The sequence below is a fragment of the Artemia franciscana genome, chromosome 8, assembly GCF_032884065.1.
Source record: "Artemia franciscana chromosome 8, ASM3288406v1, whole genome shotgun sequence".
Classification (NCBI taxonomy): Eukaryota; Metazoa; Arthropoda; class Branchiopoda; order Anostraca; family Artemiidae; genus Artemia; species Artemia franciscana.
The window spans coordinates 48409182-48436983 of NC_088870.1; the positions used below are offsets into that span (position 1 = coordinate 48409182).

Consider the following 27802-nt stretch of genomic DNA (forward strand, 5'->3'; position numbering starts at 1 on the left):
ACCCTTCAAAAAGGAGCAACTCATTGAAGTCTCATGTGGTTTCACACTAAAAAATCAATTGTTTGACATGTAAATAATGAGAAAACCATATCCGATTTCACTGAATTTAAGACTCAAATGAGCCAGCATTTGAATGCATTGAAGATCTGGATAAGACACTACTTTCTACCTTTGAAGAAACAGTGAAGTCGGATACGTGACTTCTTCAATACTGATACTATGGACACTAACCTGACTACCCTTCAAAAGGACAAACTCATTGAAGTCTCATGTGGTCTCACACTGAAAAATCAATTTTTGACATATAAATAATGAGAAAACCATATCCGATTTCACTGAATTTAAGACTCAAATGAGCCAGCATTTGAATGCATTGAAGATCTGGATAAGTCATTACTTTCTACCTTTGAAGAAACTAGTGAAGTCGGATACATGACTTCTTCAATAGTGATACTATGGACACTAACCTGACTACCCTTCAAAAGGAGCAACACATTGAAGTCTCATGTGGTCTCACACTGAAAAATCAATTTTTGACATGTAAATAATGAGAAAATCATATCTGATTTCACTGAATTTAAGATTCAAATGAGCCAGCATTTGAATGCATTGAAGATCTGGATAAGACAGTACTTTCCACCTTTGAAGAAACAGTGAAGTCGGATACATGACTTCTTCAATACTGATACTATGGAGACTAACCTGACTACCCTTCAAAAGGAGCAACTCATTGAAGTCTCATGTGGTCTCACACTGAAAAATCTATTTTTGACATGTAAATAATGAGAAAACCATATCTGATTTCACTGAATTTAAGACTCAAATGAGCCAGCATTTGAATGCATTGAAGATCTGGATAAGACACTACTTTCTACCTTTGAAGAAACAGTGAAATCGGATACGTGACTTCTTCAATACTGATACTATGGACACTAACCTGACTACCCTTCAAAAGGACAAACTCATTGAAGTCTCATGTGGTCTCACACTGAAAAATCAATTTTTGACATGTAAATAATGAGAAAACCATATCCGATTTCACTGAATTTAAGACTCAAATGAGCCAGCATTTGAATGCATTGAAGATCTGGATAAGACACTACTTTCTACCTTTGAAGAAACAGTGAAGTCGGATACGTGACTTCTTCAATACTGATACTATGGACACTGACCTGACTACCCTTCAAAAGGACAAACTCATTGAAGTCTCATGTGGTCTCACACTGAAAAATCAATTTTTGACATGTAAATAATGAGAAAACCATATCCGATTTCACTGAATTTAAGACTCAAATGAGCCAGAATTTGAATGCATTGAAGATCTGGATAAGACACTACTTTCTACCTTTGAAGAAACAGTGAAGTCGGATACGTGACTTCTTCAATACTGATACTATGGACACTAACCTGACTACCCTTCAAAAGGACAAACTCATTGAAGTCTCATGTGGTCTCACACTGAAAAATCAATTTTTGACATGTAAATAATGAGAAAACCATATCCGATTTCACTGAATTTAAGACTCAAATGAGCCAGCATTTGAATGCATTGAAGATCTGGATAAGACACTACTTTCTACCTTTGAAGAAACAGTGAAGTCGGATACGTGACTTCTTCAATACTGATACTATGGACACTAACCTGACTACCCTTCAAAAGGACAAACTCATTGAAGTCTCATGTGGTCTCACACTGAAAAATCAATTTTTGACATGTAAATAATGAGAAAACCATATCCGATTTCACTGAATTTAAGACTCAAATGAGCCAGCATTTGAATGCATTGAAGATCTGGATAAGACACTACTTTCTACCTTTGAAGAAACAGTGAAGTCGGATACGTGACTTCTTCAATACTGATACTATGGACACTAACCTGACTACCCTTCAAAAGGACAAACTCATTGAAGTCTCATGTGGTCTCACACTGAAAAATCAATTTTTGACATGTAAATAATGAGAAAACCATATTCGATTTCACTGAATTTAAGACTCAAATGAGCCAGCATTTGAATGCATTGAAGATCTGGATAAGACATTACTTTCTACCTTTGAAGAAACTAGTGAAGTCGGATACATGACTTCTTCAATAGTGATACTATGGACACTAACCTGACTACCCTTCAAAAGGAGCAACTCATTGAAGTCTCATGTGGTCTCACACTGAAAAATCAATTTTTGACATGTAAATAATGAGAAAACCATATCTGATTTCACTGAATTTAAGACTCAAATGAGCCAGCATTTGAATGCATTGAAGATCAACATAAGACAGTACTTTCCACTTATGAAGTAACAGTGAACCTGGATATGTGACTCCTTCAATGCTGATACTATGGATACTAACCTGACTACCCTTCAAAAGGACAAACTCATTGAAGTCTCATGTGGTCTCACACTGAAAAATCTATTTTTGACATGTAAATAATGAGAAAACCATATCTGATTTCACTGAATTTAAGACTCAAATGAGCCAGCATTTGAATGCATTGAAGATCTGGATAAGACACTACTTTCTACCTTTGAAGAAACAGTGAAGTCGGATACGTGACTTCTTCAATACTGATACTATGGACACTAACCTGACTACCCTTCAAAAAGGACAAACTCATTGAAGTCTCATGTGGTTTCACACTAAAAAATCAATTGTTTGACATGTAAATAATGAGAAAACCATATCCGATTTCACTGAATTTAAGACTCAAATGAGCCAGCATTTGAATGCATTGAAGGTCTGGATAAGTCATTACTTTCTACCTTTGAAGAAACTAGTGAAGTCGGATACATGACTTCTTCAATAGTGATACTATGGACACTAACCTGACTACCCTTCAAAAGGAGCAACACATTGAAGTCTCATGTGGTCTCACACTGAAAAATCAATTTTTGACATGTAAATAATGAGAAAATCATATCTGATTTCACTGAATTTAAGATTCAAATGAGCCAGAATTTGAATGCATTGAAGATCTGGATAAGACAGTACTTTCCACCTTTGAAGAAACAGTGAAGTCGGATACATGACTTCTTCAATACTGATACTATGGACACTAACCTGACTACCCTTCAAAAGGACAAACTCATTGAAGTCTCATGTGGTCTCACACTGAAAAATCTATTTTTGACATGTAAATAATGAAAAAACCATATCTGATTTCACTGAATTTAAGACTCAAATGAGCCAGCATTTGAATGCATTGAAGATCTGGATAAGACACTACTTTCTACCTTTGAAGAAACAGTGAAATCGGATACGTGACTTCTTCAATACTGATACTATGGACACTAACCTGACTACCCTTCAAAAGGACAAACTCATTGAAGTCTCATGTGGTCTCACACTGAAAAATCAATTTTTGACATGTAAATAATGAGAAAACCATATCCGATTTCACTGAATCTAAGACTCAAATGAGCCAGCATTTGAATGCATTGAAGATCTGGATAAGACACTACTTTCTACCTTTGAAGAAACAGTGAAGTCGGATACGTGACTTCTTCAATACTGATACTATGGACACTGACCTGACTACCCTTCAAAAGGACAAACTCATTGAAGTCTCATGTGGTCTCACACTGAAAAATCAATTTTTGACATGTAAATAATGAGAAAACCATATCCGATTTCACTGAATTTAAGACTCAAATGAGCCAGCATTTGAATGCATTGAAGATCTGGATAAGACACTACTTTCTACCTTTGAAGAAACAGTGAAGTCGGATACGTGACTTCTTCAATACTGATACTATGGACACTAACCTGACTACCCTTCAAAAGGACAAACTCATTGAAGTCTCATGTGGTCTCACACTGAAAAATCAATTTTTGACATGTAAATAATGAGAAAACCATATCCGATTTCACTGAATTTAAGACTCAAATGAGCCAGCATTTGAATGCATTGAAGATCTGGATAAGACACTACTTTCTACCTTTGAAGAAACAGTGAAGTCGGATACGTGACTTCTTCAATACTGATACTATGGACACTAACCTGACTACCCTTCAAAAGGACAAACTCATTGAAGTCTCATGTGGTCTCACACTGAAAAATCAATTTTTGACATGTAAATAATGAGAAAACCATATCCGATTTCACTGAATTTAAGACTCAAATGAGCCAGCATTTGAATGCATTGAAGATCTGGATAAGACACTACTTTCTACCTTTGAAGAAACAGTGAAGTCGGATACGTGACTTCTTCAATACTGATACTATGGACACTAACCTGACTACCCTTCAAAAGGACAAACTCATTGAAGTCTCATGTGGTCTCACACTGAAAAATCAATTTTTGACATGTAAATAATGAGAAAACCATATTCGATTTCTCTGAATTTAAGACTCAAATGAGCCAGCATTTGAATGCATTGAAGATCTGGATAAGACATTACTTTCTACCTTTGAAGAAACTAGTGAAGTCGGATACATGACTTCTTCAATAGTGATACTATGGACACTAACCTGACTACCCTTCAAAAGGAGCTACACATTGAAGTCTCATGTGGTCTCACACTGAAAAATCAATTTTTGACATGTAAATAATGAGAAAATCATATCTGATTTCACTGAATTTAAGACTCAAATGAGCCAGCATTTGAATGTATTGAAGATCTGGATAAGACAGTACTTTCCACCTTTGAAGAAACAGTGAAGTCGGATACATGACTTCTTCAATACTGATACTATGGACACTAACCTGACTACCCTTCAAAAGGACAAACTCATTGAAGTCTCATGTGGTCTCACACTGAAAAATCTATTTTTGACATGTAAATAATGAGAAAACCATATTCGATTTCACTGAATTTAAGACTCAAATGAGCCAGCATTTGAATGCATTGAAGATCTGGATAAGACATTACTTTCTACCTTTGAAGAAACTAGTGAAGTCGGATACATGACTTCTTCAATACTGATACTATGGACACTAACTTGACTACCCTTCAAAAGGACAAACTCATTGAAGTCTCATGTGGTCTCACACTGAAAAATCTATTTTTGACATGTAAATAATGTGAAAACCATATCTGATTTCACTGAATTTAAGACTCAAATGAGCCAGCATTTGAATGCATTCAAGATCTGGATAAGACACTACTTTCTACCTTTGAAGAAACAGTGAAGTCGGATACGTGACTTCTTCAATACTGATACTATGGACACTAACCTGACTATCCTTCAAAAGGACAAACTCATTGAAGTCTCATGTGGTCTCACACTGAAAAATCAATTTTTGACATGTAAATAATGAGAAAACCATATCCGATTTCACTGAATTTAAGACTCAAATGACCCAGCATTTGAATGCATTGAAGATCTGGATAAGTCATTACTTTCTACCTTTGAAGAAACTAGTGAAGTCGGATACATGACTTCTTCAATAGTGATACTATGGACACTAACCTGACTACCCTTCAAAAGGAGCAACACATTGAAGTCTCATGTGGTCTCACACTGAAAAATCAATTTTTGACATGTAAATAATGAGAAAATCATATCTGATTTCACTGAATTTAAGACTCAAATGAGCCAGCATTTGAATGCATTGAAGATCTGGATAAGACATTACTTTCCACCTTTGAAGAAACAGTGAAGTCGGATATATGACTCTTTCAATGCTGATACTATGGACACTAACCTGACTACCCTTCAAAAGGAGCAACACAGTGAAGTCTCATGTGGTCCCACGCTGAAAAATAAATATTTGATTGCTTGTGCTACATTCTTAGATTTCGAGATCGTTATTGGGAAGGAATACAAAGAACTGTCAAGCACTGCTGTTAAAGTTCTTGTAGGGTTTTCAACCACTTATTGAGGGGTTTCTCAAGTTTGACCGATCTTAAAAGTAAATCTAGAAACAAATTAAATGTTGAAGATGATTTAACGTTGTATTTAACTAAGTTAGAACCCAATTTCGATAAACTGTGTAAAGAGAAACAAGCTCATCCTTTTCACTAATCTCTTTGAAAGTAAGCGCTTTTTGTTCTTTAAATTTCGTCTGTGTTCGTTTTTAAATAAAATATCTGTTAAAAATGTTACTTTGTTTTTACTTCAACATGATGGGTAATCAAGTTAGAAGTTTAAGGCTTTAAGATTTGTTTAATATTTTTAGCTATAGTTTACTTAGTACCGGTAACTGAGAAGGGGTGCCTAAGATTTTTTGTGGGTAAAAGGGGCACTGTGTCGAAATAAGTTTGAGGACCACTGCACTAATAGACTAGGGTGGAATTGATAGCAAGCAAAAATTATTGTTCCCCACCCAACGTAAAATCTATCTTCGTCATTATTTTCCTGGTTCAATAACAAGGATCTTTTTTAACTCTTCATTCCACCTTATATGTACTACTGTCTAACAGTATGGCTATCTTCTTTTACCATCCCATCGTATCTACTATTGCCATCCCTGTTTTCAAAATATATATCATTAGTGTCTGAGGTGACAGGCCAGCTCAGCATGAATTTATTGGATGGTAAACCCACATACATCTTTCTTTCCTCTTGTTTTTTTCTTAAGTATTTTCATGGACTCCTCCCCAACTTCTTCAAAAAATTGTATCCTTTAAATTCCGAACTGCTAAGGAATCTCGTGTTCCTTTTTCTCTCAGTAATGACACGGATAATTTCATTCGTAAAACCAAACCATAAAATTATATTTTAATTCAGTTTTATGTTTTGCTTCCATATGGAATTCCCTACCAGTTAAAATCCGGCAATGTCATTCTTGTGGACAATTTAAAAAGAGCTAAGCGACACCTCTTATGCTTAGAGAGTAAGTTCTTGACTCCTTTCTCCTCCCTCTACCTTTTCTTTTCAGTTTGATTAATCCATTTATATCGATTGACATGGTAGTTTTTGTTTTTACTGTTTAACTATTTTTTTCTTTTTCTTTTTTTCTTTCTTTTTTTCTTCTTCTTTTCCTTCTGTTTGATTTTAGTGCTATTATTGTATGTTATGTTTAGTCTCCCACTCTCACAGGCCAAAGAGCCATGTGAGAATCTAAAGTTTTTTTTTTAATTTTTTTTTTGTGTTTCTTTTAAATAAATTGATATAGAAATAAGTTCTATCTTGCTCACTCTGGATTCTCTCAAGTTAATTCAGGGGTGGATCTAGAGCAAAATCTTGAGAGACGCCCAATGTGACAAGGGTACCAATGAGCAAAATATTTTGGGGGGAGGCAATGAGGCAAATGTGCCAATAATTGATCAAATTGACAAGTTTATTCTAAAAAAAGAGTAAAAAAAAATGGAATGAAGGCGCCAGAAATTGGAGGAGGGTGGGTTTAACCCCCTGTGTCCTCCACTGACTAAACAAAACTAAAGATATCCAAATTTATTATTCAGGTTTTCTCTAGGAAATGAACTCAGGTACTCTAGAAAATGAAAAACGAGCAAAGAAAAACACGTTTCCCTAATGCAGTGGCTCTCAAACTGTGGTACACATACCCCTTGGGGATGCGCACAATTTTTTAGGGGGTGTGCGGCCACCCAGCAACAAATAAAACGACCGTTTAACTCTAGGACTAGCAAAGTTGTCAAAATTGCCCTTTCTGACTCTTAAGCAGTTTGCATTTTCAGTAAAGCGTTAGTTTTGCATACTTCTACAAGCTTATGGAAATATCATCAGTTCCTTTATATGTATTAGTTTTATAGTCAAATATCTCATAAGCTACTTCATATATATATATATATATATATATATATATATATATATATAATATATATATATATATATATATATATATATATATATATATATATATATATATATATATATATATATATATATATATATATATATATATATATATATATATATTGCGTTCTTGCGTTTTTTAATATTGCAGCAGTATATCTTTGTGTTCATGTAGTGATTTATTTCTAGAATATCACCGGAACGTCAATCAAGAACTTAGTTAATTGAAAGTAAACTAATGTGGTTCTTTGAAAATAAAGTACAATTCCAAAAGCTGGAAAAGAAACAAGATTTAATAGTGCTGTAATCAGATTGTATCTGATCAATTGGTTTTGTTTGTCTTCGAAGAAAAAATTAGTTCCATTCCAAAATATTAAATATAATTGCAAAACCTAAAAATAAATATTAGTTATATTTATTTTATTGTTCTTTTTGTTTTACTTTTAAATTTTTCTTCGGATTGAGCCGATGATGAATGATGCCCTTTTGTCAAAAATGTCCATTAGGAGTATTTGGGTACTTTTTTTTAAATTACCCTATGCTCTTAAGACTAAGATTTAGCTTTTCCTATTTTTGGTATTATGAATTAGTAGTTCTTAATAATAACAGTTCCTAGTTAGAACCAGCACTGGAATTCAATTTAGACGGTTTTAAACTATTGCTAATTAAAGAGTTATATAAACAATATGTAAAGAAAAACAATACAAGTACACGAACAAATGGTTAAAAAATTTTATCTGAAGTTGTGAGAAATAGCCAATCAGACAAATCTTATTATTAGTCGGTTGGGTCTTAGCTAAATTTTGGTGCTAACTGGATGTCATTGCCAACAGGCCTTTACACTAAGCCTTAACTATCATATTTACTTTTATCATCTTTATCTTATGTTTATTATATTTATCTTTGATTGGAATTTCAGTTTGGGTAAATTTTATTTTCAATCCCCACCTATGGAAGAAAATTCGAATATATGTAACAGATTGTATAAGAGTTATTATTTATTTATACAACTATTTTGTGAAAGTTTTTCTCTGTAATATATGAATGTTGGGCAGCTATTCTCCTTCCCTATTCTTTCCGTTTGTACCGATCCTCGGATTTTCTAAGCTAATTTCTTAGAAAGTAATCCTCTTCTAGGAATACAAAAATTGTGTGTGGCATTTACCTTGGAATTGTGCCGTCACAAAATATACGAAGAATTGTTGAAAACCTGTCTTCTTTTCAAGAAACATACAATCATTTATCTTTCACCAGATCTCATGGTAAGTCGCTGTTGCTGTTGATAGTGCTTTTAGGTGGATCGCCTTTTTTGCGAGTCAGTTTGATTTTACTGTCACTAAAGAGTATGGTATACCTATAAGGGTTGGAACTGGCGCAAGTGTTGAAAACAGGGATTATCTTTGCCGTCTAGCGTGTAGATTGTTTTGTCCTAAATTGCTGTGTACTTGTCCTTTTAGGTATTTTAAATTTAGGAAAAGGTTAGGAAAATATAATTCTGTCATCAGTAGAGCTTCTAACTTTGAAGTTAACTAGTCCTTCATTAACCTAAATAATTTCTGAGACCACATTGGCTAATCATGATCAAACATAAAATCGCGAAGAATAATAAATAAATAAATAAATTCGTAATAATAAATAAATAAATAAATGTCCCATTTATGATGAAATTATTAATTCTGATCGTTTTTACATATATCTGCAAAATTATGTCGTGCAATCAAATAGAATCTTTGATAATAATCTATCTGGAAAGCGATTAGCCTTTAAGACTGCTTTACGTAAGATTAAATTGAGAAATGCCATTTAGACTTGTGTCTTTATCCAGTTACCCTTCACCGTTACTCAGAAAGGGTCATCCTATTTTTGTTTTGTTTAAGGTTTGATTTTTAATATTTTTATCTGTTTTATTCTGCACTGAGGACGGTCAAGCGGAGGTCTTGACCAAAATATTTGCATCATTTGCAATTTTTTCACTGGCTGTTTATTGCCCTCGTATTCTTCCTTTTTTCGTGATTTTATGTTTGATTCTTCATTAACCTGCCTGATTATCCAAGTTAACCTAGTCCTACCTTGTCAACTACATTTTGGCTTAAAATAACTCTTGAAATCAGAAATGCTAATGAAGTCAATTACCCAATTAACTTTGAAATATGTACCTTTGTTTCTGTTACTGTCTGTCATTTGACTGTCAGTTTCAGCCTGTTAGAAATACTAATTTATTTTGCAGAATAGATCTTTATGGCAATTGAGACAATCCGGGTACTAAGTAATATATTCCAAGAGCTAATTTTCACATTTGATCTTCTTATTACATTCTCTAAGTTGTCTTCTTTTTCTTCTGCCTTTTCATATTGTTATTCTTCCTTTGGCTTTCTTATTACATTCTCTAAGTTGTCTTCTTTTTTCTTTTGCCTTTTGATATTATTATTCTGCCTTTGGTCTTCTTATTACATTCTCTAAGTTGACTTCTTTTTTCTTCTGCCTTTTTATACAATTCACTCTTATACGCACGTCAGACCTTGAGAATCAGATCTACTGCTCTAATGAGACACAGGGACATATATTTTTATTGTCTCTGGGAGTCATTACCCCTATTTTCCCTTATTAATTCCCCTAACTCTAATAATGTTCCCATTCTCTTGTTGGATCGATTATTCCCCTAGCAATTATCCTTCCCCTCATCTTTAATCAGAAGTCGACACAATGCAGACCTGAATAAAATATGATGAAATCCAACCCTTAAAGAACATCGATTTCATCATTAAAGAACTAAAGCTATCAAATAATGCCTCAAAAATATTCTGAAATACAGAAAATCATGAAGTTATGAAGTTCTGAACCTCATACCTTTGCTCAACCCTGACTTGTAAGGTTTCAAAGATCTACAAATCTTCTTCATGAATTTAGGAAACGCCCTTTGATAAGGCTTTAAATCCTACTGAAATGGTAGAAACTGCATTTTCAATATTAGAGCCAATGAAAAGATATCAAAAACCAAAAATAAGTTCTTTTTTGAAAATTTAGATGGTTACAGACCTTTCATGTACAGAGTCTTCTGAGGGTACTAGTGTAGTGGTTTGCCCACTCAGGAGGTAAACACTATAACATTCTGGAAAGTACTTTTAGAAATTCTAAACACTTAATTATATCATTCCTAACAGTGCTTTACATTCTTAAAATTGTTATACTTCTATTGTCTCTAGTAGTCTTTACCCCTTTTTTCCCCTTATTAACTTGCCTAACTCGAATAAGTTTACCATTCTATTTTACTGTCCCTGTCTTTCTTTGATTGTCACTCACTGCCATTGTCAACCTCCTTGGAATGCTAATTCAGCTTGTTGAATCTGTTTTTGGCCAATTGAGACAATCTCGGTACTATGTCATATATACAGAGAGCTAAGTTCCAAATTTAAATTCTATCGCATTCTCTTTTTTTCTTCTCTATTTCTTCTTTTCTTCTTCATTTTTGTCTTCTTTTTTCTTTTTTCTTCTCCAGTTTTTCTTTTTCTTTTTTCTTTGTCAGATTTTCTTTTTTCCTTTTTTCTTCCTCAGATTTTCTTCTTCTGTTCTTTGTCATCGTTCAGTTTTTTTCTTACTCTTCCTTATTTATCCTCTGTCTAAGATTCACTGTAAAGCCTTGAAACACCTACCCCTTTTTTGGCTTTAAGTCAGAGGACGAAATAAGAAACAAAAAGTTAAACATTCAAAGAACTTGTTAAAGCAATAGTTAAAATTTATAAAGTGTTTCAATACGAAAGAAAGGAAGAAATTTCAAGAAAAAAACGCGTCTATGGCCAGTGGGAAGAAAAAAAAAACAACAAAGAAACAATCCGGAAAAAGAAATTGAGGAAAATTTTAAATAAAACAAAGTATAAGAAGGAAACAGTAAAACCGAATATATACAATTGCTGTTCCATGGCACAAAACATGGGATTATGTATTTGATCTGAGTGTTTCCTTTTTATTCTATTTTAGTTTCAAATTTCCCTCCTATTTTTTATGTAGTTTTATCTTAAATTCTTCCTTTCTTCGCATAGAATACAGGCAAAATATTCATGTTATTATTTCTTTTCTTTTTAGTACTACTGGCCATAGACCGTTGTTTTCTCACACTTTCTTTCTTTTGTTATGGTAAGCCTATTCGGCTTTAGATCTTTTATAAGTTAGCACCATAATGTAATGGTGTACATGGTGTAATACACCATGCAAAGAACTGGATCAATTAGAACAAATGGTTAAATGACATAAAATATATACCCGAAAATGACAAAAAAAATTGAATTGTCTATTTTTTGTGACTGAGGAGCTTATTTGATTGATCCTTATTTTTATTATTCTATAGACTACTAATGTCTGGAGGTTAGGGGCCCTCAAATTCAATGTGCTGGACGTTTTTGCAAACTATTCAAAAGGAGAAGGTAGAGCTCCGTGGGAAAAACTTAATCAGAATGAATGATTAATTTTATCTTTAATCGTTTTTACCAATCTTTGTTGACCAATAGCAAAGATTTTACGAATGGATTAGCAGTCTTCTGTACTATTAAAAAAAAAACTCGTTTTTTAGAAGAAAAAAAATAAGGTCATTTTTTTAGTAGTCTTATATTTTATTCTTCAAAACTACAATTTCAGGCCCTCAAATTCTGTTTTTGGTATAGCCTAATGTGGCATGGGGAGGGGGGGGGAAGGTTGTAACTCGCCCACTTATATTAAATCCGTTTATGTTGCATTGTCCTTTTTCTTTACATCAGTCTGCTGCAGTATGTAAGGATGTATTCAGTTTTACTTATTTGGATCTACTAATAGGTATTGGCTATTAAGATCTACTATTAGGTATGGCTATTAGGATCTACTATTAGGTATGGCCTATTGAGATCTACTATTAGGTATGGGATATTACGATCTATTATTAGGTATGAGCTATTAGGATTTACTGTTAGGTATGGGCTATTAAGATCTACTATTAAGTATGGGTTATTAGGATCTACTATTAGGTATGGGCTATTAGGACTACTATTAGGTATGGGCTATTAGGACTACTATTAGGATCTACTATTAGGTATGGTATCTCAATTTGATGGTTTGATGAATTTTTCTCTGTCTAAGGCTGTGCTGAAACTCGATTAGTCTATGGGCCCTACAAGCTTTTAACCCTATCCTGCTAAAATTACGACCCAAAAATTAAAAGTGGTGATAAATTGATTTGACTTTATCTCTTTGCGAAATGCTTCGAATTTCAAGCTATTGATACCAAAATCGTTTTTGCTTTAATAAGAACAGTCGACCAAAGTAAGTGTACTGAACAGAGGGAGGCAATAAAAATATAGGAACCTTCAGCCTGCCAAACTGGTTGACTGTTGTAGACAAAAAGGGGAGAAAAGTAACCAATATACTATGGTTACTAACGGTTTGGTTTGGTTCAGTATATTTACATTTTTAATTATACCGTACATTAAGTTGATCATTAATAAATCGGTTGAATTTATGACTTATAAAATTCTTCGAACTTCAACTTTTTGATTCCAAAATTGTGTTTGCTCAGTTCAACAGTAAACATATTTTCCTTCTTTTTTATTTGAAAGGGTAAAAACAGCGCAATAATTTGTTTTATAACTCAATGTCTTTGGATTTACTACAAATACTTGTACTTCAATAAGTTGTTCATTTTGTAAATTCATTTTATTTTCAGTCTCCAATTCATCCAAGCATCGAGCCACATGATATTCTGATTGAATTGGCGTTGGGTCTTGTCAGGAAAGGTGAATGGCGGCATGCCATCTGTATTTTGGACAAAAAGATGATACGTAAGTTGAATTGTAATTGGACTTAGTTTATGCTGAAAGTTCAAGTTCAAGTTCCTTTTATTATCAATATCCATCCATTTATAAACAAAAATATCCCAAAAGGGCTCAATGACCCGTTATTATGGAAAAAAAAATATAAATAACTATTAAATACATTCACACTTAAAATATGTTTAGATTCTACTCCCCAATCCTCACCCGAGTACAACCGGTCTCCGCACCACCTACTTAAAAAAAAGTAATAAGAAAAAAAATATACATCGAGGACCCAACACTCGCACCACCCAAATCTAAATAATTAAATTCAATCTAAATAATTAAATAAAGAAATTACTAAATAATTAAACAATATAAATAACTGATCAGTATTATAATTTAATTTTTTTTTAATTAAAACATTCTTCAACTGTTTGTTGAAGGAGCGTATGGTACAGGACCATCGAATCCCAACAGGAATGGAATACCTGTTGCACGTCCGACAGCAACCATCACATCGAAGTCCGAGCGCACTGCAGGGGTGGATGGCACTAGCACATCATCATGGATCCTAGTTTCATAAGGACTAACATTTCTAACAATCTCAAGAAGGCCGGAAAAACTTGATGGAAGGTCTCCACGGAAATATTGAAATGCAATGAAAGAGAGGTGTAATGTATGAATATCTTTAATCTTCAGAAGTTCAACAGAAATATGGGTGGTAGACTGCAGGACTTTCGCTGATTTCAGTTGGAGATTCTGTAAAGGTGTAAGTAAAGATGGAAATGTAGACATCCACAATGACAAGCAGTAACATAAATAAGGGTATATAAGAGAGAAGTATAATAGACGAAGGATAGAGAAAGGAAAGACTCGCTTTAGCTTCCGAATAATTTCATGGCATAGAGAAAGCTTTAATCTCATTGACTGAATATGCCGCTTGAAAGATAGGTTTTCATCCAGAAGTACCCCAAGGAATTGAACAAACCGGCTCAGTAACTGACTCAAGAACCATCGATTTTGCACAGGAAGGACTGAGGAACTGCTTCCAAGATCTAGAACTTGGAGAAGTACTCAAACAACCTTATTTGAGTAACCTCACAAAGCTGTCTTACTAACTGTCTCACTAAGACTCACACAGTCTTCTATGCATATATAAAGAAGACGTAGCTACGAGCCAATAAACCTGCTTTTTTTTCTTTCTTTTTTTAAGGAAAATTTATTTTGTTTTAAGACCAGTATTAAAAAAAAAATCATATCAAACAGACATACCACATCAAAATTTAAACAGATTTGTTATGTGACACTATTAAAACGATGGTGCTTTCACACAACGTCATAGGTCCTTCACACTAGCCTACAAAGGCATTCACACTGCGTACATAGTTTTCTGTCCTAACGGCTTAGTTACGTTATGTTAAGTATAACCTTTAAAACTTCAACAAGTCCTTTCATCCATGTTTACGTAGAAATCCATTAAACCAGTAGGATCCATCGTCTAAAATCGTCAGGATCATCGCAAGCTAACTATTCAAAAATTAAAGTATGAAACTGAGATGGAGGTTCAAGCTCTGATCAAGCGTTGAAGCTAAGTTTATTAACTTGTCTTCAAAATTTATTAATCGCTCATTCAGTGATTCTATTGTGTTGCTGTTATGTTCTGCTTAATACAAAGTCAGCAAAATGAAATTTCTGAAGAAGTAGTTAAAAAATTTGGAATATATTCTTATACTTTTCCTAAAAAGCCTTTCACGCTGTATTTTCATCACGACGATTTAATTTTGGATAGTATGCTTATTGTGATTATAATTATCCTAGTTGATGATCTGATGCTTTTACGAATTTTTAATACTAGTATGAAAGAACTTGTTTAAGTGTAAAAAGTTATAATTAACATAAAATATTTATACATAATTAACAACGTAATTTAACCACTCAGCATAGAAATTAAGCCTGTATTGTGAACGCTGCGTTACCCTCCTTATTTGATGGCACCTGGCCACCACCGTTATAAATTCTGTTCTGGAAGCTTCAATTCAATCCTCCTTCCATGAGACAAAACAAGGTAGACTTACGTAATTACTAACTTCGAAATAATAAGACTTACCCAAAAATAACTTAGCTTTTCGAAATAGTATAGTAATAGCATATAGTATTGTAAAAAATAGTACAATAGGAAATAATGACCTTACCTTGGAAATAGACTTACCCAAAAAAACTTAGCTTTTTGAAATAGTATAATATTAGGATATAGTATTGTAAAAAAATGGTGCAATAGGAAATAATTACCTTACCTTGGAAATAGACTTACCCAAAAATAACTTAGCTTTTCGAAATAGTATAATATTAGGATATAGTATTGTAAAAAATGGTGCAATAGGAAATAATGACCTTACCTTGGAAATAGACTTACCCAAAAAAACTTAGCTTTTTGAAATAGTATAATATTAGGATATAGTATTGTAAAAAATGGTGCAATAGGAAATAATTACCTTACCTTGGAAATAGACTTACCCAAAAAAAACTTAGCTTTTTGAAATAGTATAATATTAGGATATAGTATTGTAAAAAATGGTGCAATAGGAAATAATTACCTTACCTTGGAAATAGACTTACCAAAAAAAATCTTAGCTTTTCGAAACATTGTAATAGGATATAGTACCAAGTACAATAGGGAATAATGACCTTATATTAAACTCATAGAATGAGCTTTTCGAAACATTATAATAATAGGATATAGTATTAAGTACAATAGGAAATAATGACCTTACCTTGGAAATAGACTTACCCAAAAAAATCTTAGCTTTTCGAAACATTATAATAGGATATAGTATCAAGTACTATAGGGAATAATGACCTTATATTAAACTCATAGAATGAGCTTTTCGAAACATTATGATAATAGGATATAGTATTAAGTACAATAGAAAATAATGACCTTACTACGATTGACCAACTTTGGTCAACTTGACCAAAGAATATGGGAAACTGGTCTTGACACTTTAAGGTGAATTTAGTAGGATAGAAGAACTGGTAGTGTATTCAAAATAGAACTGGCACTGCATTCTTAATTTTAGTTCATTCACACCTTTCTTTCACTACGATCTATTCAAAGCCTCACTCTTCACCCCTCTCCCATGAAGCTCCTGCAGTTTTCTTTAAGTCCTTCCTCATGAACTTTTCCCAACCCATTTCGGGGGAAGTACCTAGTTTTTGTCTGGTCCCAGTTGGTTGGACCAGATAATAAATCACTTTGGCAATATTCTTTCGTAAAACGCGGCCCACCCACGTTTTATGTGGCCCAGCAACATATCTTTCTTCCATTATGACCTCAGATACAATTACATTTTTGTATAGTTTTTGTTATATATGACCAGTCAAACGAGTATTTAAGACAGTCTATAAGGAGGCCCTAGACGGTGAATCATTTTGATCAAAGGTTTCCATCAATCCATTGACATGTGCTTCGATCAATCTCCAGTCAACCCTTCAATCAGCCCTTCAATCTCGGTCAAAGCTAACTGCTTTCTATCAAAATGATTGATTCATTCAAACTTTCTATCAATCGCCGTCAACGCTTGACTCAAGCGTCAATCAGGCTCCTAGACGGTCAATCATGCTCGAGCCAATCGATTGACAAAAGCTGATTGATCGTCTAGGGCCTCCTTTACACAGTACCTTTGGAAGACATGTGACAAATCCTTCACAGCCTTTCGAAGTGCCATTGTTTCGCAACCATAGCTGACCATGGTCACTACCACGGCTTCCAGTATTCTTATCTTAGTTTCCAGACTTATCTTGCTATTCTTTCAAACAAAGCGAAAATAGAAAAATGAATGTTTTTTTTTTTGCACTAGAATAATTGTTTTTTTGTTTTTTTTTTGTCTCCCTAATTTTCCCATGCTCTTTGAACATGAATATGATTCCTCCTTTTCTTCTAGAAACGAGGTATATGGAGAAGCTTATAGACAACGATCGCCTTAAGCTATTGTCTCAAATAATCATTAAAAAAGTTCAGGATTCTTTGGAAGCTCCTCTGGTAAAGGTCCGTGATTTGAAGTCAGAAATACATCAAATTGTTTCGTCCCACAAATCAGCTACTTATGTGTTTATCACAAATCTGGTAAGTAATTACTTCTATTGATAATGGTGGTGTCACATTCGTCATACGCTGATATTATTTTTCTCCTTAAAACTGTCGTAAAAGGTCATTTCTTCTTTTTGAAGATTAAACAAAAAGAAAGAAAGTACTTGTAAAAATCTTGTTACTCAAAGAATTTTGTCCCTCTCTCCCTCCTTTCTTTTCTGCCCTGTCTCCCATTTTTCTCTTTCTCTGTCTCACTTTCCAAATTCCTCACTCTCTTTCTGTTTCGCTTTCACTTTCTTTTCTCCTCTCCCTCTTCCCCCTCTTTTTCCCACTTCACTCTCCCTTTTTTGCACTCCCTCCTCCTTTTTGTCATTCTCTCTCAATCTCTTCTGTCCTTTTTTTATACTGGAGATTCTAAAGCTTTAGTTCCTTGCTAAACCTACAAATAAAAAACAGATCTTAAGTCCTACTTGTTGAAACAAGATTAAAAAAAAATGTTTTTAATGTATTTTTTGCCGTGCTTTGTTATGAATTAAAGATAATATTGTCCCTGTGCCAATATAACCCTAAATTTTGTTTTAATTATACACTGCTGTTTGTTACGTATGCAGCTTATGCTATCAGATAATTAGCTTGTTTACGCATTATTTTCCCCTCTTTTAAGCCTTTCATTGTCTGTATGAGCCGTGATTCAGGCTAGACTATTTTCTCTGTATTTTATTTTTTCGTAGTTTATTTTTTTTAATTTCATCTTTTTGCTTTGTTTATGGTTTCTTTTGTGCTATATATCTTATAGTTGCTTGATTGGAATAAAAAATTACTGGATTAAATTGAATTGAATTTGTAACAGCTAAACTTAATTACTTGGATAACATTCCCACGAACTTTGAACTCAATAAATGAGATTTAAAGACATCTGCTAGAATTATCACAAATTAATAACGAAAAAAAGAGAAGTTTAGGAAAAAATGGGCTGACAACTTATACTCTAAACTGAATGAATAATCAAATGACAAGACTACTACTAGTATTATCGACTCTGCAGCACCAGTTAACAGATGTGCGCGCTCGTGTTCCTACCCAATCTTTTCAAAGCTTCATTCTTTACCCCTCCCGTGTCGTTCAATTTGCTTTCAATCCTTTACGATTACATCTCCTTACCACAATTGAGAGGCACTTACTTTTCACTTGACTCCCAATTGATGGCCAAAATCAAAGAGTATGGAAAACTTACTAGAGTGGTAACTGGTGCCGTCCACCTTAACGCCATACAACGTTTGTCCACACTTGGCATTTTTCTTTCCGTGTAATGATAAGAATAATTAATTTAATTTGCAGTTGGCAAGACTAGTGTTGTAACACGCGTCTGATCTCAATTTCTTACATAAAAACCATTGGAAAGCTTGAAAAAATACCAAGCCAGATGGCGGCGAGGTTTTTTGCTGGCTCTAGCCCCAGTTTTCTATCTTATATGTTACTGATACTCTTTGGCCCCCTGTCATCTTTCTTCTGTAAGAGATGCCCTGGCCGTCTTAACCTTTCTTTTGTTACAGCACTTGAAAGTGGGATTGAGCCAATTTTTTTACGCAGCTTACTCTTTGAAATATGACCAGTCGCACGAGCACCCAAAACTAATTTTGGACAATTCCTCTTAAAAACATTTATCAAATCTTTCAAAGGCTTTCGAAGCATCCACAATTCACAGTCATACCTGACCACTATCATGACCAAGGGTTTCTATATGCCATGTCCTGTCTATCATGACTATGGCTTTCATCTTTCTATTTTTCCAAACATTTTTCTTCGAAAAAAAGAAAAAAAAATGAGCCATGATTATTCTACTTTTTACATATCACTGCATCCACCATCTCTATTAATTAAACTACCCAGGTTAGTGATGGTATCCGCTTGATCAGTTTTAACTTTACCTAACATCATCTTTTCAACCCCATTCATTAACAGTCTAAGTGAAAAAGTCTTCTTAACATTAATTTCTAAACCTATTCTTGCACCTTGAACTCTTAGAACCTCAATACATTTTACTAAAACTTTTCTATCGGCTATAAAGTTGTTTAATTGAAGTCTTTTTAAAATCACCCCGTGATTTCCCTTAAAAAAAAAATATTATAGTGTTCCGTGACTTATCTCTGACTTTGTAACCTCCATATTTCAAAGATTCACATATTCGCTTTATTCCTCGATTCTCATGTCACTCTGATAAGTACGTATAAAGTGACATAACCTCTTGCTCAAGTCACAAAAAATCCTGTGTTTTTAATTGAATTTATATTTTTAGTCTTTATTGATTTATATTGAAAATACCATGTATCATTTATCTATATTCTCCCCCCTCCTCTGCTGTCCCTCTTTCCAGTGACTTTCATGACTTTTGAAATGAATTGAACCATGAAGCAACTCCTGAATAACGCATTTGTTTGTCGGACGGAAGAGGGTATCACGGTTTTAAAATACTGTTTGTTGAAAAGGTCTCAATAAGACGGGACATTTATTTGTCAGACGGAAGAGGGTATTACGGTTTTAAAATACTGTTTGCTGAACATGTCTTAATAAGACGGAACATTTATTTGTCGGACGGAAGAGGGTTTCACGGTTTTAAAATACTGTTTGTTGAACAGGTCTTAATAAGATGGAACATTTATTTGCCGGACGGAAGAGGGTATCACTTTTTTAAAATACTGTTTGCTGAACAGGTAAGACTGGACTGGAAGACTGGAAATTCATATCTAATTTGAAACCTTTTGCAGTTTTAGTAAAAAAAAGAAACAAAAAAAAGAACAGCTGGAGAAAGAAACTAAAATATTTGCAGCTTTTATACTGTTAGAAAAAAAATTAGTTTTTATATCATTAGAAAAAAAAAAGTTAAAAACCTTGGCTGTTTTCACATCATTAGAAATAAAGAATAAAAAAAAAACTCGAAACCTTTTGAGGTTTTTATACCATTTGAAAAATCAAAAACTAAAGCGAAGGAAACGGAAAAGTAAAAAAATTAGCTGTTTTTATATTAACAGAAAGCTTTCAAAAATAGCAGAAAGAAAACAAAAGGATTTGAATAATTTATATAGCCAAAAAAATAAATCAACAAAAAAACGCTATAACAACCAAATTTTTGTTTTGTAATCTGCAGAAATGTGAAGACACAGATTTCAATATGTAAATAGTTAAATAAGAGTTCAGGCAAAGAAAGAAACAATGATTTTAAAAATAAAACGAGAATATAGTGGAGAGACTATAAATAAAGGTGGAAGCCCAGAATATCTGTATAAAATAGATTTTCTTAGTATTATAAAGTAAGAATTTTGTCATCATAATGTTTCCTTTAGAGAAGGATAAAGACAAGAATGATATCGGAGTATTCTAAAAAACTTTTGCGTGTCTTATTTGTGGATATTTCATTACCTTTTCAATTATAAGTTTATTATTATTATTTTATTAATAATTATTATAAAACATACAAAAGGTTGTAAATGAAGCAAAAAAAGATGAACCCCCCCCCATAAAATTCAAGAATTAAACTCAACTACACGAACAAAACTAAAAACAATAGACATAATTCAATAATTCAGTAATTACGATAAAAATGGCAATGAAAGTCATTTTAAGTTATTGTAGCATACAATGAAGATGGGTTTGGGTTAAATGACTTTCCAAATTGAAAATAACGATTTGTCCCAGCGATGAGTGGGTCGGCTATTCCGACACGCTCAGATAGCATATATTAAATATGAAAGCATAGCATATATTAAATATGTAAACTAACCATTACTCTATTTAATATAAGCTATGCTCCCCCCCCATTCCCCTAATGTACAAATATATAATAACTACATATATATATATAACAAATATTGAAAAGGGCTCATTCGATTGCAAATTGAAATGGCTAGTGCCCTTTTTAATAGTGCCCCCCTCAGCACAACCTTTTTTGCCAGATATTTTCATATTTTTCATCCAAATGTGCGTTGAATGTTTTCAGTGTTGGTACATGATAGATACCTCCATTGGAGCTATTTATTGATTTTTCTTTCAGAAATTAAACAACACAGATGTTACGAGTTTGAAAGATCAACTTGCTCCAAAATTTGATGTTCTTCGGCTATTTTTGTCCAGAAAAGCAGATAGCAAAATAATGTTGTGGAGACGATAAAAATGAAGAAATTCTTAAAAGCCTTCTTGTTTTTAATTTTTGTTTTTAATAAGAGTAATATCTGGTGAATTCGAAAAATGTGATATTATTATGGCTAGTTTTGTTTTAGCTAAAAAAAAAAAAAAAAAAATGAAAATTATAAGCTGAATCTTGAATTTTAGACAAGTTGGAAGAAGGGGTGTAAAAAACGGAATAGTGTTTCACACTTTTGCTGAAATTTATTGGTTGTTCAAATATTCTTGCGTGATGAGGGATGACTAGAAGTGATGGTCGTTCCTGGTAAAATTTTTGCCTAAGAATCCTAGGTCACTTTATCGATATATTTGTCAGAAATAAATATTTAGCGACCGTTGCAACAGAAATAGATATCATGCAAGATCCCAAAATCTTGAGATCTTGGGATCTATAGCAACATCTATAAAAGTTGTTATTATTTGCTATATGTATTCTTTTTTATATTCCTACTAGAATTTCTCAAAGTTGAACCTTGAAATAGGGAAGCTTGCTTATTGAGTCATGATGATAGTGTTAAGAAAAAAGGAGCAGCTGTGACACAGTTGAGACACAGATGTGTGACACATCTGTCATTTTTGACAATTTTTTTTAACGTCTGGATTAATTTGACAACGAAAATAGACGGAATCAGATAATACACCTCAGTCATATCTGACGGTGCAGGAATTAAAGAGCTAGTATTTCCTGTTACTCATACGAAAAACGGCGAAATAACTCGAAATGGTAAATTAATAAATTGTAAAATGAGTCATTGATAAATTAAGTTGTTCAAAATGAAGTGACCCGAAACGGGAACCTTTTGAGGCCAGTAATCAGTGCTGCATTAATTAGTTAAATCTAATGGTCTGTATTCCTTCAATTAAACCAAGTTCAAAACAAGAGTTGTCAAATACTTTAACATAATGTGTATATTTTAGCCCCATATTGTCTACGTTTAGTGTTAATGTCTGAAAACCTGCCAGAAAACCGATGAATGACTGAGTTTAAAATAGAACTAGAAAATAATTTTCAAAAAAAAATTTCAAAATGATAGAGTGAAATAGTTTTATTAAAATTGAAAAAAAAAGATTTCAAGTACTGCTTAATACTTTCGTTTGCGAGAAGATGGTTGAACCCCTTTTCAACCTCATATGCAAAGACATCAAAATTTGTAATAATTACACCTGTGGGTTTTGAAGTGGGCTCAGAGCTAAAATGTTCCTTGGGTGGGTTCCTTGGGTTCCAACCTAAGTTGGAGGATGCCTTCTTCCCGAATCTTGATATCTGGAGACTTCATTATTTTTCTCATTATAATATTTTTATTCATTAAATGTTATCATTATTCTATTGTTCATTATGTAAGTCCTAATTTATAAATAAAAGCTTGTTTGTCATAACTGTAATTTTTGATCCTTTAACAGTTTTTCATTATGATTGATTTTCTGTAAAATTGGATGTGGTCCCTTTGTTTTACGGGTTTGTTTAAAATTCTTAAATCAGCATCTAATTAGCTTTTAAGCTAATTAGAGAAAGTTAATAAGTTAGGTGAAACTGTTCATTGTAAAGGTAAACAAAATTAAGAAAGAACAAAAACTAAATGTATCATACAAAAATATCGGAATGTTTATTAAAGTTACAGAAAATTTGGTACTTATACCTAAATCATCGGGCCCTTTCCGTTCAATACGTGTCTGATTAGGAAAAATGATTATAACTAGTTGCTGATTTACTAGATGCTGATTTAATGAGCATCTCAGGACATCTCAGGACAAATCAGCATCTCAGGACAGGGCCTGACTTCAACAATCTGTACCTCTGACGCAAAAATAACGTACAAGCACTGAATTTGATGTTAATTCTTTTAAACAATATAAAACTCCTGTGTGAGGAAAAACTGGAAATTTGAAAAAAGGTGTGTTTTAGACGTAACCAAATTTTTTCAGTGTCATGATAGAACAAAAGCTGGTCGCATATGTTTATAATGCCTCATTGTGGTGGTTTAAAATATTTTGCTAATTTTAAACAGGGAAACGCTGAATATTTAAGAAAATCTGGCCTTCATAGGTTTAGCTTTTATTAATGTTTAACTTAAATTAACTTTTATTTAGTGCAATTGTCCAAGTTTATCAATAGAATCAATCGCCTTGCCTGACACTCATTGCAGAATCGCCCAATTTTGACTTTAGACGCTTTTTTGCCTGTCATTCCATGCAAATTAACGGTCCTGTGTCAATCCTAAATTCTTCGAAGTCAACGTCTAACGGACTCAGCTTAATCAGCAAAAATCAGCTTGTCATTAACGCTGAATAATATAATTCAGAAGCCTCTAGTTCCAAAACTTAGACTTGGATGGTTCTGCATGTAGTACTAGGAGGCGAAAATGAAATCTAGGTGTTTGGGTTGGTTAAGGGCACCTTACCCAACCAGTTATATCTGAATAAATAACAGTAGGGTATATGTGGTTATTTAATTTTTGGTAGTAGTAGGCGGTAAATTAAAAAAAAAGGAAACATGGGTAAAAAATTCCCTAACATATATGACACCCAACAGCATAAATAGGTTTAACTTTCCCTGGAAGGTATGGTTATTAGGGGAGCAACAGAATATCCGTGTATGAATTTTAATGGACGAAAAAGTGTACAAAAACGGCAACACTGACGAAAAAAGGTATTGTCATAGACCATAATTTTGAAATAATGTAAAGAAAAATCGCGGTTTTGAGGTACGAACTGACCTAAGACGGGACAGGGGGAGCAAAATATTTTATTTTGACGCCGTTTGTACTCTAGCTCTGGCAAGTTTTCTTAGTCACGGATGTTTTTTTCTTTCTTCTAGATTGATGTAGTTTTCGACTGTGATCATTAGAATGTCTTAGTTACGGATAATTTCATAATTGTATAAATTTGTAAACAGCTTTGAAAACCTTTGTAAAAGTTAAGTTTTTGTACATTAAGTATTTATGCGGTATTAATATATTGTTTCTGGCTGAAATATCCACATTAGCCCTAAGTTGCCCCCCCCCATGCACATGCCTATGATCCACCCAAAATTGTAAGTGGTGCTTGTATCTTGATGTAAATGTCATGTCCTCAATTAATGATCGTAAGAAGCTATATGCATTTCTTGAGAAACGTTTTGGGAATAAATGTTGTTATTTGATTTAAAGGTGTCATTTTTAATTTGTTTTGTCTGAATCACAAGCCTTGTTATCTGAATCTTTGGACCAAGTTGGTTCAATCCTTATTTCCGTTTTCCATTTGATACCCCGGAACCTGGTAATTCTTCTTTTCTTGCTTATAGAAGTAGGAGAAAAATGAAGCCTTTTATACCATAATTGTTCTTTCAGCGGTGTAAATATTTTGAAAATTCTTTCCTGTTCAAACAACACGTGGTTATTACTAGTAGAAAAGCACGAAAGCCATTCTACTGTTTTTTACTAATCATATAAAGTTTATATCTTATAACTTAGCACATTTTGTATTACCCCAGAGCCAAATAAGTTTACCCTTCCTGGGCTCCAACTTTGCTTCTAGTGTTTCATAGATTTTAAATTTTACTGTTTATTAGTGCATAACAAAGAGTTAAATTGTAATAGTAGAAACTGGCGCTAGTGTTAACAAAACAAATCACAGGTGCCATCTAACGTTTGTTGTTTTTCGGCCTTTTTGTGTAATAATAAGGGAAGTCAGTGTAATTGGCAAAGTTATTGTATTAATAAGTGTCTGACCTCAGTTTATGAAACAAAGCAAAAGAAAAAACACAATGCCAAAGCTTGAGAAAAAGGCCAAGAAACGCCGAATGCTAGGATGGCAATTCTTTCGGTCGACATTAGCACCAGTTCCCACTCTTATAAGTTGATCATAGTCTTTGAGTGCATATAATCTGTCTTATATATGCATTGCGTTAAATAAGGAATAATCCAGGCCGCATTATCAGAAGCTGGCCTTCAAGGGAATCCACTTCCCTCATCTGTTGTTAGTCTGGATGGATTACTGGATAGTTTTGTCCATTATAATGTTTTGCTATGCATTGTGATTTGTATTTTTTATAATTGAAGTAAATTCTTTTGTATAAATTTTTCTGTTTTTGTCGTGTTCCTAGTTTATGCATAAAAAAGTTGTCCCTTGTGTCTGTTTCGTGACATTGTTAAGGAGGTGAAAGCGATCCACTCATTCAACCGGTGAGAGATAAAGCTCAGCATGAAAAAAGGGTTTTTGGGTATTTTTATTTAAACTTTTTTTCTAGAACGCTTCGAGAGTGAAAAGGTGCTTTTAGATAAGTTTGCTTTGAAAAAAAAAGTGGTTTTCATGATGAATGATTAAAAGACAATCAGTAAATTGAATTCTTGCAATTACAAACTGGCTATATTGTTATAATCTAAAAAGCTTCCTGAAAAGCGCTTGTCAAACCTTTGCTAAAAATGCGGGGGGGCAGGGGTCTGGAGGGATGGCGGTAGGCCTTTTCATAGATTCGATAATGCTTTAATTTTGTTTTAATGTCGGTCTTTGTTTTTATTTGAAAAATAAAAATTTCATTTATTTCATTCCCAAACAGGCTTCAGGCATTCATTGGGTATAAAAGGGTTTCACTTAATGTCTTGATGGAGTCAGAATTACACAAGAATTTTTATTATGTGTAATTGTAAAAAACTAGATATTCGACCTCCCTGAATCCTCCTTCCCCCTAACTTTGTACTTGTAGATGTATTCTACCTCCATCGACCCTAGATCACTCAGGGATTAGTTAGGGAACGTCCCTAAACAGTTGAACGTTGTCAGTTAAGATTAATTACGTTCATTACATTGATCTCATTTATAAATCATGTTCCAGTGAGTACATGTGAAGAAACTTTACTATGTAGAAAACATCCAATCTACACATGAAATTTGGCTTTGGAGAAAGCATCCAACTCTGCTACTACCATCTACATTTATGCTACAACAACCTCTTCCACCAATACTCCCATCCTGACTCTCCTCTCTCATACAGCTACTTTTCCGACCAAGATGGCTCTTGCCACTATCTTTGCTTTGTCGGCAAATCTCACAAATGGTTCAAGCACGACTAGCCCTTTCCCGACTGCTGCTCCTACGACAGTTACTTCCATCAATTACTTCTATGGCGTTTCTACTTCCATGTTTTCACTTCTAACATGTACAAAAACTTTGTCGATTAAAACCAAGCAGAAATTAGAAAGCCCACTATTATCAAGATAGGAGAAAAAACGAGATATAAATGCTAAGAACCGCGTAGTGACCAAAATGAGCCAGGCTTGAAATTCCAAAGTGAATGAGTTTCCTTCTCGGACCGAATATCTATGCAGACCCTTTCTTCCCGTTCAGGCTAAACTTCGGAAGGACTGAAACTGTCCCTTTGGCAAGCCTATCGGTTGTGTTGGGGATAATTGGATACGATGAATGCAGAAAAAGATAATACCTGTGATGTTTAAGTCTGCATTTCTTACGACTTATCAATCAAGGTTTAAAGTAACGAGAAAAAAAACATAAATAGTTTTAAAAGCAGGAAATTCGACAATCTTTTCCCCATGAAAAATCCAAAGAAAATATACGATCTCGTGGAAATATGAGAATTGGAAGCGATGTCTCACCCTGGGAACACCCCTTCATGATCCAGGTAGCTTTAGGGTTGCCAGCTATCGATGTTTTGGGCGACTGAAAATTGAAGCTAAAAAATAGTAATTTCGGTAAATTTTGGTGTAACATGATAGGACACTCATGGTGATTTTCTCAATTATCAGTAAACGGAAGCTACTACCTTGTTTGTATGCTATCCCCAGGTAAGAAAAGAAATCGGTAATTTCTTAAAATGGGAAGTATTTATTTGTTATAACTTTCATTAAGCCCCTTTATAGGTTATCCTGATATAAGCGAACATGATAATTGCAGATGCTGTAGCTTGATTTCCATAGAAAGCAAATAAGTTTGCTACAAATTACTTTGACGTTTTAAACTAAGAAATGGTGTAGATAAAGTTTTAAGATAAGAGCAGTGTGACTTGAGGGAGAGGAGGGGGAATGTCGACCAAATTTTCGCTCTTTGACTAATAATTGAGCATTGCGTG

The 27802-nt window shown here is 33.6% G+C and overlaps 1 protein-coding gene across 1 annotated transcript in view; it reads left to right on the plus strand.

Annotated features, from left to right (window-relative positions):
- LOC136030513 (uncharacterized) overlaps positions 1-25796 on the plus strand; it is a 90303-nt gene extending 64507 nt beyond the window's left edge. The window contains exons 10-13 of the mRNA XM_065709540.1: positions 8836-8960; positions 13385-13499; positions 17417-17598; positions 21611-25796. Coding sequence (XP_065565612.1) covers positions 8836-8960; positions 13385-13499; positions 17417-17598; positions 21611-21727 — 539 coding nt within the window. The 3' untranslated portion in view covers positions 21728-25796. The remainder of the gene's footprint in view (positions 1-8835; positions 8961-13384; positions 13500-17416; positions 17599-21610) is intronic.
- The last annotated feature ends 2006 nt before the right edge of the window (positions 25797-27802 follow it).